Raw genomic sequence first — 17,959 nt, 5'->3', positions numbered from 1 at the left:
GACCTTAAATACCGTCAATATGTCATACAATAATGAATATAGCAAACAAAGACACACTATAGACAAGTCAAACAGAAATATAGAGGACCAAAAAGCTCCCACTTGGATTGACCTTCCTCCACTTCCCGTTCAGTCCAATTATAGAACTAATTCGCGTGTGTCTGACACAAATGTCTCTATCACGTTTGAAAGTAATTAATCTGCGCATGCCTCAAACGAGTTTCAATCACGAACACATGCAGGGAATCACAAGATTGGCTGCGTCTGTTTTCCTCATCTAGGAAACTCAAATTTAGCCACGTCTGATTTTTTCTGCCTAGTCTGATGTCTGGTCGTCTGGACAACATGAAGGACCTCGTGTTATTCTGTGCTATTGTATACGGTGAGTAGCTTTTTAAAACCATAAATGTTTCGTCTTTAGTTTTATGACAAACCTATATCTGACTTGTATACTAAAGTATGTGTCTTTGTTAAATCGATTATTTAAAGTCGGTGTATGTAGTAATACCTAAGGTTAGCTATAATCTGTAGAAAATACATAATTTTAAAACATTATTTATTTTCACTATTTTCCATCTAATGTAGCCTTTAAACAACTGATATTTTGCAAGCCTATAACTCATTTTTTTAAATCATACTTTTAAGCAGAAGGAAATTGATCAAACATGTGTATGCATCATGGTAGTCCGCTAAACCTGCCTATATTATTAGACAAAAAGCCTAATAATATAGGCAGGTTTAGCGGACTAGCATCATGGCAAATCTTTAAATATTACTGTTGAGTAATTAAATTTCTAGCTTGTACATGTTGGCAATAATGCGCAACAAACGTACAGTTCAGGAATAAAGTCTACAAGGTTCTTCAGAACATATTTCTGTCACCAACAAACCATGCCATTATGTTTACTAGTGTCTATAGCAGATACTACGAGTGTGTATTTGACTGGTTTCGACTTCACACACGCATAATTTAGATTATATCCTGTTAATATACATGATACTAATGTACCTATTTATATAATGTAATCTGAGAACAGGGAAGACTGCTTTAAGATAAAAAAAAATTCCAACAATTCTCCCATTTCTTGCCCCAAAAACCATTCCAATTCAGTGTTGCCAAAGGTATATAATATAATTTTTGATGATTCAAAGGCCTTCCTATATGCTCCTTTTTGTCATACAATTTGCATTCTAAGTTTTTAAAAAAAATACAATTTGTATGCTTTTGTAAAATAAAATTCAAACAAAAATCGCTGGTAGTACCTTCTATAGAATTGTAACGTGCAATCCATGTATTACCATGACTTCAGTGTAAAACCCGCAGTGACGTTTATAAACGTCCCTCATTACACAGTATAAGTCTGTGTATAGAGTGCATGATGTTCGAAACACGTTAAAGAGGATCCCAAGTTGTAGCCACGATTAGACCTGTACTGCGGGAATATCGTAAAGTGAGAGGAAATGGGTCTTATAATTTCTATTCTTTCTAACCGGTGGGGTTGCTTGTTCGATATCTTTGACCTCATGCTTCGGTGAGATAGCACAACAAAAAGGCAGATAGTTCCTCTACTATTACAAGGAAACATCGCACGATTATACCACAGGCTCCCATACCATACAGACAGACACACACAGCGATACACTGCACATAATATGAGGCCTATCCTAGTTGTTAATCAGACGTTAAACTTAATAAATCAAACAACATAAGGTTAACATATTGATAAGGTCTTTCGGAATTCTTCCCAAGGTTGAAGACTTTGGGTTCTAACCTCCTGATGAGAGTATAAACGTAAACAATTAATTACTACGTATTTGAGAAAAACAACAACACTTATTTGGGTTATTTGTATAACTTTCCCAATAGAATGTCCAGTTCGTTCTCTTGACGGAAGCGTGTTTCTGTGTTGATAACACTTGACAAAAGGTTATAAAACGCGGTACATCAAGACGATATAGCTATACCAAAATCAAATAAATATTACACAAAACATGCTGTTTTTCCAGGTTTAAATTTAGGTTTTAATCATTCCTATTATCAAGCTAGTCTTTCTAAATGACCCCTGTATCTTAAAACTCTCTTAATTCCTCCTTTGACCTCCAATGTTACAATAACGTGTCTGCTGGTTGACGTTTTAGTACCTATCCCGTGGTTTAATCGTTTTCCCAATGGTATCTTCCTGAAATGTAGCCCACAGTGGTCGGTCGAGGAGTGGTCCCATATGTCACTATCCTTAGAATAGAAAGAACATTTTTCCTTATTTAAGTTTCTTTATCATGTTAAACGACGATTATTCTTAATTTAATATATTTTTTTCGTCTAGGGGCAAGCACTACAATCAAAGAAATCATTGGCCTTACTTTTCCAGTACATCTACATGTATTAAAGTCAACTTGCAATAAATCATTTGTTTCATTATTTTGACTGTATTTTATTGTAAATTTATTTTACTTTTTTTGGTAGTTTCCATTCCGTTCGTCGTTGGAGAACCTGTGTGTAAGTATAAAGCAAGTTTCTGTATATCGTTTTCGAAAAATACAGTGTGTAATGAATCATTTTTCATCAATAATATAAATGATATGCGCTTTATCTCCATATGAAGTATCTGTCTTTCGGTCGCTTTTTCCAGAAAACAAAACTATAAACTAAGTGTGAGTTTAGATGATTTCAAGATCAAGTATTGATTTGTTTAAATCCCATATGTAAGAATATAGCACAGTGATTTGTTTCTGTTTGTTCTGTAAAGCGGTATGTCCCGGAGGACGAAGACCTGTTCGCTGTTTTATAAGTCCATGTGATTTGCCTAAATGGAAAACCTGTCATAGTAATCCATCACTTGAATGTCGGTGAGTCTAGGTTTTAAATTAGAGTTTATGAAACATGTACAAGTAAGTAAATTATTGAATGATTTCCAGTCATTCAGGATTCGCCGTGTTCGGTAGCGTGTTTCAAGTAATAGATCACTGAACAAATATATATCATAATGAGATACTACATACCACAATCTCCCAACATATTCTCCCCATATATTTGTTGCATACAGATAGTCTTGATTCCCGGAACTTTGTTAAAAACAAAGGGAAATAGTGATATTAATTGATTCAATATGTGTTCGTGCTATAAGCAAGTTTGTCCCTTGGGCCTAAGTGATAGATGAATTAGGTAAGTGTGGATTGAGTATACTTTAATAGACATGTATTCTTGTACGTATTAATTAGAGAAATCATTCCATGTAAATATGAAGATATGGAAACCTTAAGCCTTAAATTGCATATTGTGTATTTTGTGAAAGAAGAGAGATATCAAATTGCTTGACACACTACCAGTCCTCGAACAAGGTTATAGTTACATCAAAATGATATAAACGTGACTACAATTTTGGTAGCCTCATTGACGTTTTAACGGTTCAATTTGAAAGAATTCCTAGTTTCGTTATGAACTCGAACTTTCTATAGATTAAACTCGAAACTCGAAATAAAATGCATTAAAAGCAATTTTTATTTGTTGTATCAATCTGTTATTTTTATTTGCTTTTCAAAAGTTCAAAAAGATTGATTTTGTTATCAATATTTGTATCGTTATTTTGAATTATTTCAAATAAATGATTTTGAGTTTCTTAAAAGGAGGCCAAATTAATGAAAGTATACAAATATTTTTCTGACAAAAATGATGAAGAGCATCACAAGAGCATCATCCACACTAATTACTTTAACTATGAAATTATTTTCTTTTGCCTTCAGTGCTAACTACTGTCATGGATGTGAACAGGTGGACTATTATGATGTAACCGGGGTCAAGGTCATCTGTAAGGAAGGTCCGGAAATACAAGAAATACAAAAAGACCAACCAAAGCCTGCAGTTGTCTTCAAAGCACATAATCTCTGGCCATTCAGTGACCTGTATACTAGAATCAAATCGTTATTGTCTTTCAAAAAATTGACTTAATCTATATATTATGTTTTTCTATCTAGCTTTGACCATGTCATTTAAAATATTATAGGCTTCCTTGATCGAGACCACCATAATAGGTGCGGTATGCAAAAGAACTTATATCAAAAGCTGAAAGAAGTTAATATTGTATTCTAGGAGATGGTGTCATGGGAATTCTTATACATGTAATAAAAATGCAAATGGAAAGCATCTTTGTTATGTATTTGTTATTTATCTGTTTTGAAATCAACTTTGATCTATACTATATTAAATGCTCAGAAGCCACAACCCGATTCTAGTTTGAAGAAGCTTACGTGTTAAAGAAAAGCCCGCTTGCTTCTTAGAATCTAATACCTTTCACCTTAAGGCATTTGCAGGGATTACATTTTGTGTAAGTGTATTTTAATATGATTTATCGTTTGTTTAATCTTTTATGACGGAGCATTTTACTGTATTACCAAACGCTTATGTTTAAATCTTTGAATATTAGTTTAGTTAAAGTTATATGTGCCATATTTTTCATACTCACGGATCGAGATGAGTTTTTGATATGTGGTTCACCATCAAAAGTTACCAACATTTTGAGAATTACAGTACTTTCAATGTATTGGTTTTAATTTTACACATACAAATAAGAGCTGAAAATGATTATTGGCAGTACTGCTAAAATCATTATATTTGCTTCTATAGTGAAGTAAAATGAGTACATACGGTCAGACCATGAAGCTAAATTGTGGTCTACAATTTCATTTAAAATGTTTACAGTTATTGGTAATTGTAAATTGATTTCTGCAGGTATGTTTCAATTTAAACAAACACATGGCATAAAAGACAACAATTTTATAGTACATAATTTCTGTGTTATAACTTACGTTTATACGCCATATGAAGCCATTTGAATGATTTTCATAGCTTAAATAATTTAACCTTATTGTTTTCAATAGATTAATGAAGAATAAATATGTAATAAAAATTTTGCCCGGTTATGGAAAATATAACTTTAACTTGTTATTACTACCACAGCCAAATTAATAGTTACTGTGAATACGTAGTGTTTCTGTCAATACACCGAAATGGTGCTTCACATCAAATTCATGACGCTGTATCTTATGTGAATGTCTTTACTATGTCAGTTCTAACATGTGAACAAACCACTCCTATGTATATAACAAGTGACATGCTTATGATACACATGTAAAGACATGAGTATACTGGAGACAGTGCCGACCTCTGTCTACGTCATTCATCAACATAAAGTCTTGAATTTCATCACCAACCCCCGATCTTTATTTCCGGGGTATAATGCCTACTTGAGGTTGTTGTTATAGGTACAGGTCGTAGGTCGATGGTTGTCCTCTGGGTATAACGGTTTTCCTCCTCAATGAAATTATGGTACCGCCACGTCATTGTGATGATAGATGTAAAACAGAATTAAAAAATCAAGCAGAACAGAATGAAAAATTTGGTTAACATATGGATTTCTTACAGGCATCACACAATACATATTAACTTACCATCAAATCGCGAGAAAGAGACCAATATCGTAAGTTCGTCGGTACTTTTCATTCTGGAGCTTGATTTGGAAGTTACAATTGAAAGAAAACTATTTCTGATAACTCAACACGTTTTATACATGTAGGATAGAATGAAGTCTATATGAAGATGTATAAATATCAAATAAAGAGAAAATTCTTTTTAATTTGGCCAGACCACCATCATATTTCGATAAACACCACTACCATGTGTATAAATGTAATATATACGTATAAGGAGAACAGATAAGTAACATCTACTTGAGTCTCTGTGCCTATTTACGTTTCCGGTTTAATATGAGAAGTTTAAGTAGGGAATATTTTTATCAATCACGTGTTAAGAGGTCAGTATATCTACAACATCCGACGCCAGCAACAACTCCTCTCCTCTCTGTTTAATCATGAAAGGTTTTGTACTACAATGCTGCGTGGTGCTAGGTAAGTAAAAACATCCGACTAGCAGGAATAGTTTTCCAAATATATATTTTCTTAAATCTAGGGTTTCTCATATATTTTATTCTTCAATTATAACTACAAAAATGTACTGCGTTGTACAGTAAGTACTTGAAAGTGAAAATAAAATTACATATTGTCAGTTTATAGCGGAGCTTACTTACCGTAAAATTACAGGATTCTTATACTGGTCACCATAGCCTCAGACATAATTGGTTAACAGCCTATTTAGAGCTAAAATAATTTAAGCATTGTGTAGCATGTATGAATGTCTATGTTGTGATTGTCAGCGGTATATTTCTGGTTTTTTTTATTATTGTTGTAATAGTGAGTTCATTATCCTTTCAATAGTATTATATAACTGAAAAATGTTGTCAAATACACCGAACAAGCACATTCCAACCGGTGACATTATATTGACAACGGGCGAACCAGTCGTCCCACTCCCTGTATACTGAGCGCTAAGCAGGAGCAGAGACTACCACTTTTGTAGACGATGGTGTGTCTGTGGTATCCTGCGTGTATGTAGTGGGTGGTGTGTGTTATGGGAGACTGTGGTATATTCGTGTTGTGTCTTCTTGTATAGTGAAACTGTTGCCTTTTTATAGTGCTATATCACTAAATCATGCCGATAAAAACACCAAGCAACACACCCACACCGGTCATTATATTGACAACGGATGAATTAGTTAAAAAACGCATATAAAACGCCTAAGAGTAATATTGAATCTAACTATAGTCTAAGTAAACAAGATGGTACTTAACATATGAATCATGGATTATCATCTATTTCCACCCTTTTGAGTTTCGATTTTAATGATTAAATAAATAATCAATAAATATATCATTAATCGATAATTCGATATCAGAACAATTCAAATCCTGTAAAAAGACGTGTGTATAGAATACTATACAAATGTGTATTATAAAATTAATGTTCTATCAATAACAGTCATAAAATATAACAGTTTTAATGTTTCCCGGTTCATGTAACTTTGTCTTGCATATGGCGGGGCTGGTGAAATCCTTTTTACCATACGTCATAAATTCAAATTTGAGATGAAAATTATATTTAACCATAGGTGATGTTCTTTCTGTTCTATGTAGGTTTGTTAAAGATGCTCCACCGCTGACAAATATTATTTTTCCACTATCAAAAACAGGAACAGGGGTTTTAGTATTTTTCTTCAGTTACAAAAGTTACTTAATTTAAACCATTACCACCATTGAAAAGTTTGAGCTTCTAATTTTACTTCAAGTTAAGAATATGAAAAAATAATTAGATGCATCCCGAAAAAAAATCCGTGACTCTATATCCTATATGGAATAAAGTACTGATTGCGCATGCACCAAAGGAGAAGTAAATTATTTTATATCATGTTTTGTGTTAATTAGACATATAGTTACACGATTAAACACCAATTATTGTTCAAATAATGGATATCATTTATGCTCTGTCGGCGGTGGAGCATCTTTAACCATCATTAATATGTTTGTTAGAATTAGGCGGAATGATAACAAATAGTTGATTTACCTGGTAGACTCAAATGCATTCATTTTAAATTACACTTGTGATCAATTCTAGTGTAAGTTCGCAATACCAAAATGCAGGAAGATTTATTTCATAGACTTGCAATGGATAATGTAAAACAGTGTAAGAGGCACAATGCACAACAATTATATCAATGGTATGACTATCAAATGACATATATCAAGTTACATCATTTGGTTTTTTTTATTATTTAATTAACGTCCTATTAAAAGCCAGGGTGATGTAAGAGGGCCTCCTATGTATGTGGTATGTAGCGTGTATGAAGTGCGCGATGCCTTATGCAATTAAACAAATAACACAAAGTTATATTTCAAGTATATGAAGTCAGCCAAGACAAATATGTATACATGTTCCATGTCGCACCATATAGTGCTTAAAGCCTTTAACACTTAGTTCAATTGAGGTCGGCACAAAAACTAAGCTCAAACAAATAGAAATATAATTGACTATCCGAAACGTGAAACATTCAGCGGAAGATCTTTTTGTTTCTTATTGTCCGCAATAAGTTTTGAAGACTGTTTCACACACTACGGCAGTCTAACGTTTTCTAACCTAAATTACTTTTTCTACCTAACGTCTCTGTTGACACCTCATTATTTATATCAAAATTGAAGTTGAGCGCACGCCCTTATGGAGCAGTCTATGGGTTATATCCCGTGGCCGAAACACGCCATAGTCTAAAGTCAATTGACAAAACAATCGTTCCACTTCTTTTTGTTGAGCGGCAAGCAGAAGAAGAAGTTACCACTTTTATAGACTATAGTGTGTCTCGGCCAGGTGATAGAATCCAGAGTCATCCTCACAGGGCGAGCGCTCAACCGAAGGCCAAATGTGAGCAGTATTTAAGGAACCGTTCAGTTAAAAAAAACCAGTTAAGATAAATAGAAAATATAAAAATCCTTCATTTAGTCAATTTTATGAAAGCATGCAATACGGACAACAGCTACAATTCACACGTCCTACCTGGATGGCTTATAGGGAATGTACCAAGTTAAACATTGCTTCCCTCCTCTATCTATTGTTTCTCTAATGCTTTACTGATGGAACATATGAACGGTCTCATAACATTGTTTTATTTCTATCTGTAAAGTTTCGTTCAGTTTTAGTCATCTATGTCAAGTAGAGCAAGAAGGACGTAAGAATTATGTCTGTCGTCCCTATTGCATGATTCGTGAAAGGCGACTACATATAGAATATTATCGTTCTCTTCTTCCTAACGTCTCTCACATTTGGCATTCGCTTGAGTTTTGTCCCCTGACAGCGACACACCATAGAATATTAAAGTGGTAGTTTCTGCTTCTGCTTAGTGCTCAGGATACAGGAAATGAGACGACTCGTTCACACGTTGTCTGTAAAATGTGGTCCGATGGGGTGTATTGCTTGGTGTCTTCATTCAGCGGCATGCTTCAGTTATAAATTTATAAGCTCTATACAAAGGGAAAGAGTTCCACTATACAAGAAGATACAACGCGAATGTACCGCAGTCTCCCAGAACACACACCTCGCACTTCACACACGCAAGATATCACACCTACCGGACCGCCGTCCTTAAAAATGCTTCACCGCTCATAAAATGATATTTTTTCACTATCAAAAACAGGAGCAGACGATTAAGAATTGTTCTTCAGTTACAAAAGTTACTAATTTACACCATTACTACCATTGAAAAGCTTGAGCTTTTAATTTTACTTCAAGCTAAAAATATGAAAAAAATAATTGCATCCCGAAACTATCCGTGGCACTGTATCTTATATGGAATGAAATAATGATTGCGCATGCACCAAAGGCGAAATAAATTATTTTACGTTATTTTTTGTGTTAAATAGACATATGTATACACGATTAAACACCAATTATTGCTTAAATGATGAATATCATTTATGCTCTGTCGGCGGTGGAGCATCTTTAAATGACCATGGCTTTTAATAGGAGGTCAATGCAATAAACCAAACAATTTTGTCTTCTCTTATGATTCAACTTCTAAGGAAATAAAGATCGGACCAATCAAAATTATACATTTTGTACACAAGCAATGGAAATTATATTTCTAACTTAAAATCTATAATTCAGTCATATAAATATATATCTCGGAGAGTATTTTTATGTAAATCTTTTCACTTCAGTTTCAATATCGTTGGCAATTGGAAGCTATATCGGTAAGTATATTTTTTTAACAATCAACTAATGAAAATAAATATTTTATGTGAAGTTAATTCAGTTCACACTGTCATATGTTTTCGAGAAATAACGAGAAATAGAAAAAAAGATTGTATCTTAATGAAGCGAAAACAGTTGAGCTATCTGTAATTTCGCATGTTGATAACTATTTTATGATGACTACATAGATGGCTGTCCCGATGGTAGACGACAGTATCGTTGCTATGTCAACCCTTGTGACGTGGCCGGAATGAGGACATGTGTTCACAATACAGCTTTACAATGTAGGTAAGTGAAGTGTCTTACTATTCTGAAGAAATTTGCTATATATGGTATAATAAAATTACTACTGTTCTGACGATGCCTTTATATATATGATGACAAGTGCCTGTAAAAGTGTACAGTCCAGTCTAATACCAACAGGTTTAAGATAATAAGCCTGACAATATCATCATCTTTTCATTGTTACGGACCTAACCACTGTCTACGATGTGATGTCTGACAATAATATCCTCTTTACATTGTTACAGACCTAACTACTGTCGAGGATGTGATGTCTGACAATATTATCCTCTTTACATTGTTACGGACCTAACCACTGTCTACGATGTGATGTCTGACAATAATATCCTCTTTCTATTGTTACAGACCTAACCACTGTCTACGATGTGATGTCTGACAATAATATCCTCTTTCCATTGTGACAGACCTAACCACGGTCTACGATGTGATGTCTGATAATATTATCCTCTTTACATTGTTACAGACCTAACCACGGTCTACGATGTGATGTCTGACAATATTATCCTCTTTACATTGTTACAGACCTAACTACTGTCGAGGATGTGATGTCTGACAATAATATCCTCTTTACTTTGTTACAGACCTAACCACGGTCTACGATGTGATGTCTGATAATATTATCCTCTTTACATTGTTACAGACCTAACCACGGTCTACGATGTGATGTCTGACAATATTATCATCTTTCCATTTTTACGGACCTAACCACTGTCTACGATGTGATGTCTGACAATAATATCCTCTTTACTTTGTTACAGACCTAACCACGGTCTACGATGTGATGTCTGATAATATTATCCTCTTTACATTGTTACAGAAGACCTAACCACGGTCTACGATGTGATGTCTGACAATATTATCATCTTTCCATTTTTACGGACCTAACCACTGTCTACGATGTGATGTCTGACAATAATATCCCCTTTACTTTGTTACGGACCTAACCACTGTCTACTATGTGATGTCTGACAATAATATCCCCTTTACATTGTTACAGACCTAACCACGGTCTACTATGTGATGTCTGACAATATTATCATCTTTCCATTGTTACGGACCTAACCACTGTCTACGATGTGATGTCTGACAATAATATCCTCTTTACATTGTTACAGACCTAACCACGGTCTACGATGTGATGTCTGACAATAATATCCTCTTTACATTGTTACAGACCTAACCACGGTCTACGATGTGATGTCTGACAATATTATCCTCTTTACATTGTTACAGACCTAACCACTGTCTATGATGTGATGTCTGACAATAATATCCCCTTTACATTGTTACAGACCTAACCACGGTCTACGATGTGATCTCTGACAATATTATCCTCTTTACTTTGTTACAGACCTAACCACTGTCTACGATGTGATGTCTGACAATATTATCCTCTTTACATTGTTACAGACCCAACCACTGTCTACGATGTGATGTCTGACAATAATATCCCCTTTACATTGTTACAGACCTAACCACGGTCTACGATGTGATGTCTGATAATATTCTCCTCTTTCTATTGTTACAGACCTAACTACTGTCGAGGATGTGATGTCTGACAATATTATCCTCTTTACTTTGTTACAAACCTAACCACGGTCTACGATGTGATGTCTGATAATATTCTCCTCTTTCTATTGTTACAGACCTAACCACTGTCTACGATGTGATGTCTGATAATATTCTCCTCTTTACATTGTTGCAGACCTAACCACTGTCTACGATGTGATGTCTGACAATAAAATCCTCTTTACATTGTTACAGACCTAACCACGGTCTACGATGTGATGTCTGACAATAATATCCCCTTTCTATTGTTACAGACCTAACCACTGTCTACGATGTTGTAACAGACCTAACTACTGTCTACGATGTGATGTCTGATAATATTCTCCTCTTTCTATTGTTACAGACCTAACCACGGTCTACGATGTGATGTCTGACAATAATATCCCCTTTACATTGTTACAGACCTAACCACGGTCTACGATGTGATGTCTGACAATAATATCCCCTTTCTATTGTTACAGACCTAACCACGGTCTACGATGTGATGTCTGATAATATTATCCTCTTTCTATTGTTACAGACCTAACCACGGTCTACGATGTGATGTCTGATAATATTCTCCTCTTTCTATTGTTACAGACCTAACTACTGTCGAGGATGTGATGTCTGACAATATTATCCTCTTTACTTTGTTACAGACCTAACCACGGTCTACGATGTGATGTCTGATAATATTCTCCTCTTTCTATTGTTACAGACCTAACCACTGTCTACGATGTGATGTCTGATAATATTCTCCTCTTTACATTGTTGCAGACCTAACCACTGTCTACGATGTGATGTCTGACAATAATATCCTCTTTACATTGTTACAGACCTAACCACGGTCTACGATGTGATGTCTGACAATAATATCCCCTTTCTATTGTTACAGACCTAACCACTGTCTACGATGTGATGTCTGACAATAATATCCCCTTTACATTGTTACAGACCTAACCACTGTCTACGATGTGATGTCTGACAACAATATCCTCTTTACATTGTTACAGACCTAACCACGGTCTACGATGTGATGTCTGATAATATTATCCTCTTTACATTGTTACAGACCTAACCACTGTCTACGATGTGATGTCTGATAATATTCTCCTCTTTCTATTGTTACGGACCTAACCACTGTCAACGATGTGATGTCTGACAATGTTATCCTCTTTACTTTGTTACAGACCTAACCACGGTCTACGATGTGATGTCTGACAATATTATCCTCTTTCCATTGTTACGGACCTAACCACGGTCTACGATGTGATGTCTGACAATAATATCCCCTTTACATTGTTACAGACCTAACCACTGTCTACGATGTGATGTCTGACAATATTATCCTCTTTACATTGTTACGGACCTAACCACTGTCTACGATGTGATGTCTGACAATATTATCCTCTTTACATTGTTACAGACCTAACCACTGTCTACGATGTGATGTCTGACAATATTATCCTCTTTACATTGTTACAGACCTAACCACTGTCTACGATGTGATGTCTGACAATATTATCCTCTTTACATTGTTACAGACCTAACCACGGTCTACGATGTGATGTCTGATAATATTATCCTCTTTACATTGTTACAGACCTAACCACGGTCTACGATGTGATGTCTGATAATATTCTCCTCTTTCTATTGTTACGGACCTAACCACTGTCAACGATGTGATGTCTGACAATATTATCCTCTTTACATTGTTACAGACCTAACCACGGTCTACGATGTGATGTCTGATAATATTATCCTCTTTACATTGTTACAGACCTAACCACGGTCTACGATGTGATGTCTGACAATATTATCCTCTTTCCATTGTTACGGACCTAACCACGGTCTACGATGTGATGTCTGACAATATTATCCTCTTTACATTGTTACGGACCTAACCACTGTCTACGATGTGATGTCTGACAATATTATCCCTTTACATTGTTACGGACCTAACCACGGTCTACGATGTGATGTCTGATAATATTATCCTCTTTACATTGTTACGGACCTAACCACTGTCTACGATGTGATGTCTGACAATATTATCCTCTTTCCATTGTTACGGACCTAACCACGGTCTACGATGTGATGTCTGACAATATTATCCTCTTTACATTGTTACAGACCTAACCACGGTCTACGATGTGATGTCTGACAATATTATCCTCTTTACATTGTTACAGACCTAACCACGGTCTACGATGTGATGTCTGACAATATTATCCTCTTTCTATTGTTACAGACCTAACCACTGTCTACGATGTGATGTCTGACAATATTATCCTCTTTACATTGTTACAGACCTAACCACGGTCTACGATGTGATGTCTGATAATATTCTCCTCTTTACATTGTTACAGACCTAACCACGGTCTACGATGTGATGTCTGACAATATTCTCCTCTTTACATTATTGCAGACCTAACCACTGTCTACGATGTGATGTCTGACAATAATATCCTCTTTACATTGTTACAGACCTAACCACGGTCTACGATGTGATGTCTGACAATAATATCCCCTTTCTATTGTTACAGACCTAACCACTGTCTACGATGTTGTAACAGACCTAACTACTGTCTACGATGTGATGTCTGATAATATTCTCCTCTTTCTATTGTTACAGACCTAACCACGGTCTACGATGTGATGTCTGACAATAATATCCCCTTTACATTGTTACAGACCTAACCACGGTCTACGATGTGATGTCTGACAATAATATCCTCTTTCTATTGTTACAGACCTAACCACGGTCTACGATGTGATGTCTGACAATATTATCCTCTTTCTATTGTTACAGACCTAACCACGGTCTACGATGTGATGTCTGATAATATTCTCCTCTTTCTATTGTTACAGACCTAACTACTGTCGAGGATGTGATGTCTGACAATATTATCCTCTTTACTTTGTTACAGACCTAACCACGGTCTACGATGTGATGTCTGACAATATTATCCTCTTTCTATTGTTACAGACCTAACTACTGTCGAGGATGTGATGTCTGACAATATTATCCTCTTTACATTGTTACAGACCTAACCACGGTCTACGATGTGATGTCTGATAATATTCTCCTCTTTCTATTGTTACAGACCTAACCACTGTCTACGATGTGATGTCTGATAATATTCTCCTCTTTCTATTGTTACAGACCTAACCACGGTCTACGATGTGATGTCTGACAATAATATCCCCTTTACATTGTTACAGACCTAACCACGGTCTACGATGTGATGTCTGACAATAATATCCCCTTTCTATTGTTACAGACCTAACCACGGTCTACGATGTGATGTCTGATAATATTATCCTCTTTCTATTGTTACAGACCTAACCACGGTCTACGATGTGATGTCTGATAATATTCTCCTCTTTCTATTGTTACAGACCTAACTACTGTCAGACCTAACCACGGTCTACGATGTGATGTCTGACAATATTATCCTCTTTACATTGTTACAGACCTAACCACGGTCTACGATGTGATGTCTGACAATATTATCCTCTTTCTATTGTTACAGACCTAACCACTGTCGAGGATGTGATGTCTGACAATATTATCCTCTTTACATTGTTACAGACCTAACCACGGTCTACGATGTGATGTCTGATAATATTCTCCTCTTTCTATTGTTACAGACCTAACCACTGTCTACGATGTGATGTCTGATAATATTCTCCTCTTTACATTGTTGCAGACCTAACCACTGTCTACGATGTGATGTCTGACAATAATATCCTCTTTACATTGTTACAGACCTAACCACGGTCTACGATGTGATGTCTGACAATAATATCCCCTTTCTATTGTTACAGACCTAACCACTGTCTACGATGTGATGTCTGACAATAATATCCCCTTTACATTGTTACAGACCTAACCACTGTCTACGATGTGATGTCTGACAACAATATCCTCTTTACATTGTTACAGACCTAACCACGGTCTACGATGTGATGTCTGATAATATTATCCTCTTTACATTGTTACAGACCTAACCACTGTCTACGATGTGATGTCTGATAATATTCTCCTCTTTCTATTGTTACGGACCTAACCACTGTCAACGATGTGATGTCTGACAATGTTATCCTCTTTACTTTGTTACAGACCTAACCACGGTCTACGATGTGATGTCTGACAATATTATCCTCTTTCCATTGTTACGGACCTAACCACGGTCTACGATGTGATGTCTGACAATATTATCCTCTTTCCATTGTTACGGACCTAACCACGGTCTACGATGTGATGTCTGACAATATTATCCTCTTTACATTGTTACAGACCTAACCACGGTCTACGATGTGATGTCTGACAATATTATCCTCTTTACATTGTTACAGACCTAACCACTGTCTACGATGTGATGTCTGACAACAATATCCTCTTTACATTGTTACAGACTTAACCACTGTCTACGATGTGATGTCTGATAATATTATCCTCTTTACATTGTTACAGACCAAACCACTGTCTACGATGTGATGTCTGACAACAATATCCTCTTTACATTGTTACAGACTTAACCACTGTCTACGATGTGATGTCTGATAATATTCTCCTCTTTACATTGTTACAGACCTAACCACGGTCTACGATGTGATGTCTGACAATATTATCCTCTTTACATTGTTACAGACCTAACCACGGTCTACGATGTGATGTCTGACAATATTATCCTCTTTACATTGTTACAGACCTAACCACTGTCTACGATGTGATGTCTGACAATATTATCCTCTTTACATTGTTACAGACCTAACCACTGTCTACGATGTGATGTCTGACAATATTATCCTCTTTACATTGTTACGGACCTAACCACTGTCTACGATGTGATGTCTGACAACAAAATCCTCTTTACATTGTTACAGACCTAACCACTGTCTACGATGTGATGTCTGACAATAATATCCCCTTTACATTGTTACAGACCTAACCACTGTCTACGATGTGATGTCTGACAATAATATCCTCTTTACATTGTTACAGACCTAACCACTGTCTACGATGTGATGTCTGACAATAATATCCCCTTTACATTGTTACAGACCTAACCACTGTCTACGATGTGATGTCTGACAATATTATCCTCTTTACATTGTTACAGACCTAACCACTGTCTACGATGTGATGTCTGACAATATTATCCTCTTTACATTGTTACAGACCTAACCACTGTCTACGATGTGATGTCTGACAATAATATCCCCTTTACATTGTTACAGACCTAACCACTGTCTACGATGTGATGTCTGACAATATTATCCTCTTTACATTGTTACGGACCTAACCACTGTCTACGATGTGATGTCTGACAATATTATCCTCTTTACATTGTTACGGACCTAACCACTGTCTACGATGTGATGTCTGACAATATTATCCTCTTTACATTGTTACAGACCTAACCACTGTCTACAATGTGATGTCTGACAATATTATCCCCTTTACATTGTTACAGACCTAACTACTGTCGAGGATGTGATGTTGTTGAGTTCTACGACACCGATAACAACAGAGTCCCGTGTACTGAAAGCTTGGACAATGGACGCGATAAGAAAAAACTGGACTAACACGCTGTTGTTTTTTCGGCTATCTGGCTTCTGTTACGGTGAATAAGGACACTTCAGATAAGCATGTTTGTATTTGCTCGCCTGTGAATATGAACAAATGGTTAAGTCGTTAGTCTTGCTTCATAAAACAGTAAAGCCAAACAAAGTTTTGAGATACAGTACTATCCTGGTTTGATATTAAAATATGATGGATGTGTTTGAGTTTTTATTTTCTTTTTATTCAAGTGTTTAAATGTGTGATATTCTTATACCAGCCTTCAATCCTACAAACATTCTTAAAGATGCTCCACCGCCGACAGAGCATAAATGTTATTAATTATTTAAACAATAATTGGTGTTCAATCGTGTATATGTATGTTTAATTAACACAGAAAATAATATATTTTTATTATTTTGCCTTTGGTGCATGTGCAATCAGTAAATCATTCTATATAGGATATAGTGCCACAGAATTTTTTCGGGATGCAGTTAATTATTTTTCATATTTTTAACTCGAAATAAAATTAGAAGCTCAAGCTTTTCAATGGTGGTAATGGTGTAAAGTAAGTAATTTTTGTAACTGAAGAAAAATACTAAATCGCCTGATCCTGCTTCTGATAGTGAAAAAATACAATTTCTCGGCGGTGGAGCATCTTTACATATATCTTTACATATACAATTTTATGTATTCTAACTCCGTAACATCGAGGAATGGTCTTAGCATTATGTTTCAAGCATACGTTAAAATAACTAATTGATGTTGATGGGTGCATTCTGCCATTGTGGTACCCTTTATGCACGAACAACTACCAATCTGATTAAAATTAAGATCCTAATAACTACTCCGTTCAATAGAGGATCTGACAACATTCTATAAGGGGTCATGTTCGGATGAACTTTGTTTCACGT

At 35.6% G+C, this 17,959-nt stretch overlaps 1 protein-coding gene across 2 annotated transcripts; it reads left to right on the top strand.

The window, feature by feature from the left end:
• Window positions 1–198: 198 nt before the first annotated feature.
• LOC138314686 (uncharacterized) lies at window positions 199–17,267 on the top strand. Of its 2 annotated transcripts, none has more exons than XM_069255170.1 (7): window positions 199–382; window positions 2,465–2,497; window positions 2,748–2,847; window positions 3,742–5,901; window positions 9,592–9,624; window positions 9,814–9,909; window positions 16,960–17,267. In XM_069255170.1, exons 1-4 carry the CDS (start codon window positions 325–327, stop codon window positions 3,944–3,946), a joined length of 396 nt encoding a protein of 131 aa, XP_069111271.1. In that variant the 5' UTR covers window positions 199–324; the 3' UTR covers window positions 3,947–5,901; window positions 9,592–9,624; window positions 9,814–9,909; window positions 16,960–17,267. The 2 variants fall into 2 exon arrangements, with proteins under 2 accessions (XP_069111271.1, XP_069111261.1); XM_069255160.1 differs by having other exon boundaries at window positions 9,814–9,913.
• Window positions 17,268–17,959: the final 692 nt, after the last annotated feature.

This window comes from Argopecten irradians, chromosome 1 (genome assembly GCF_041381155.1).
Source record: "Argopecten irradians isolate NY chromosome 1, Ai_NY, whole genome shotgun sequence".
NCBI lineage: Eukaryota > Metazoa > Mollusca > Bivalvia > Pectinida > Pectinidae > Argopecten > Argopecten irradians.
Note: the sequence above shows the minus strand (reverse complement) of the source record. Positions and strands in the feature narration are given on the sequence as shown.

Coding starts and splice junctions, on each gene's coding strand:
- LOC138314686 (XM_069255170.1), top strand. CDS start 325: ATGTCTGGTCGTCTGGACAACATGAAGGACCTCGTGTTATTCTGTGCT. Junction 383..2,464: donor ATTCTGTGCTATTGTATACG/GTGAGTAGCTTT, acceptor TTTTTTTGGTAG/TTTCCATTCCGTTCGTCGTT. Junction 2,498..2,747: donor CGTCGTTGGAGAACCTGTGT/GTAAGTATAAAG, acceptor TGTTCTGTAAAG/CGGTATGTCCCGGAGGACGA.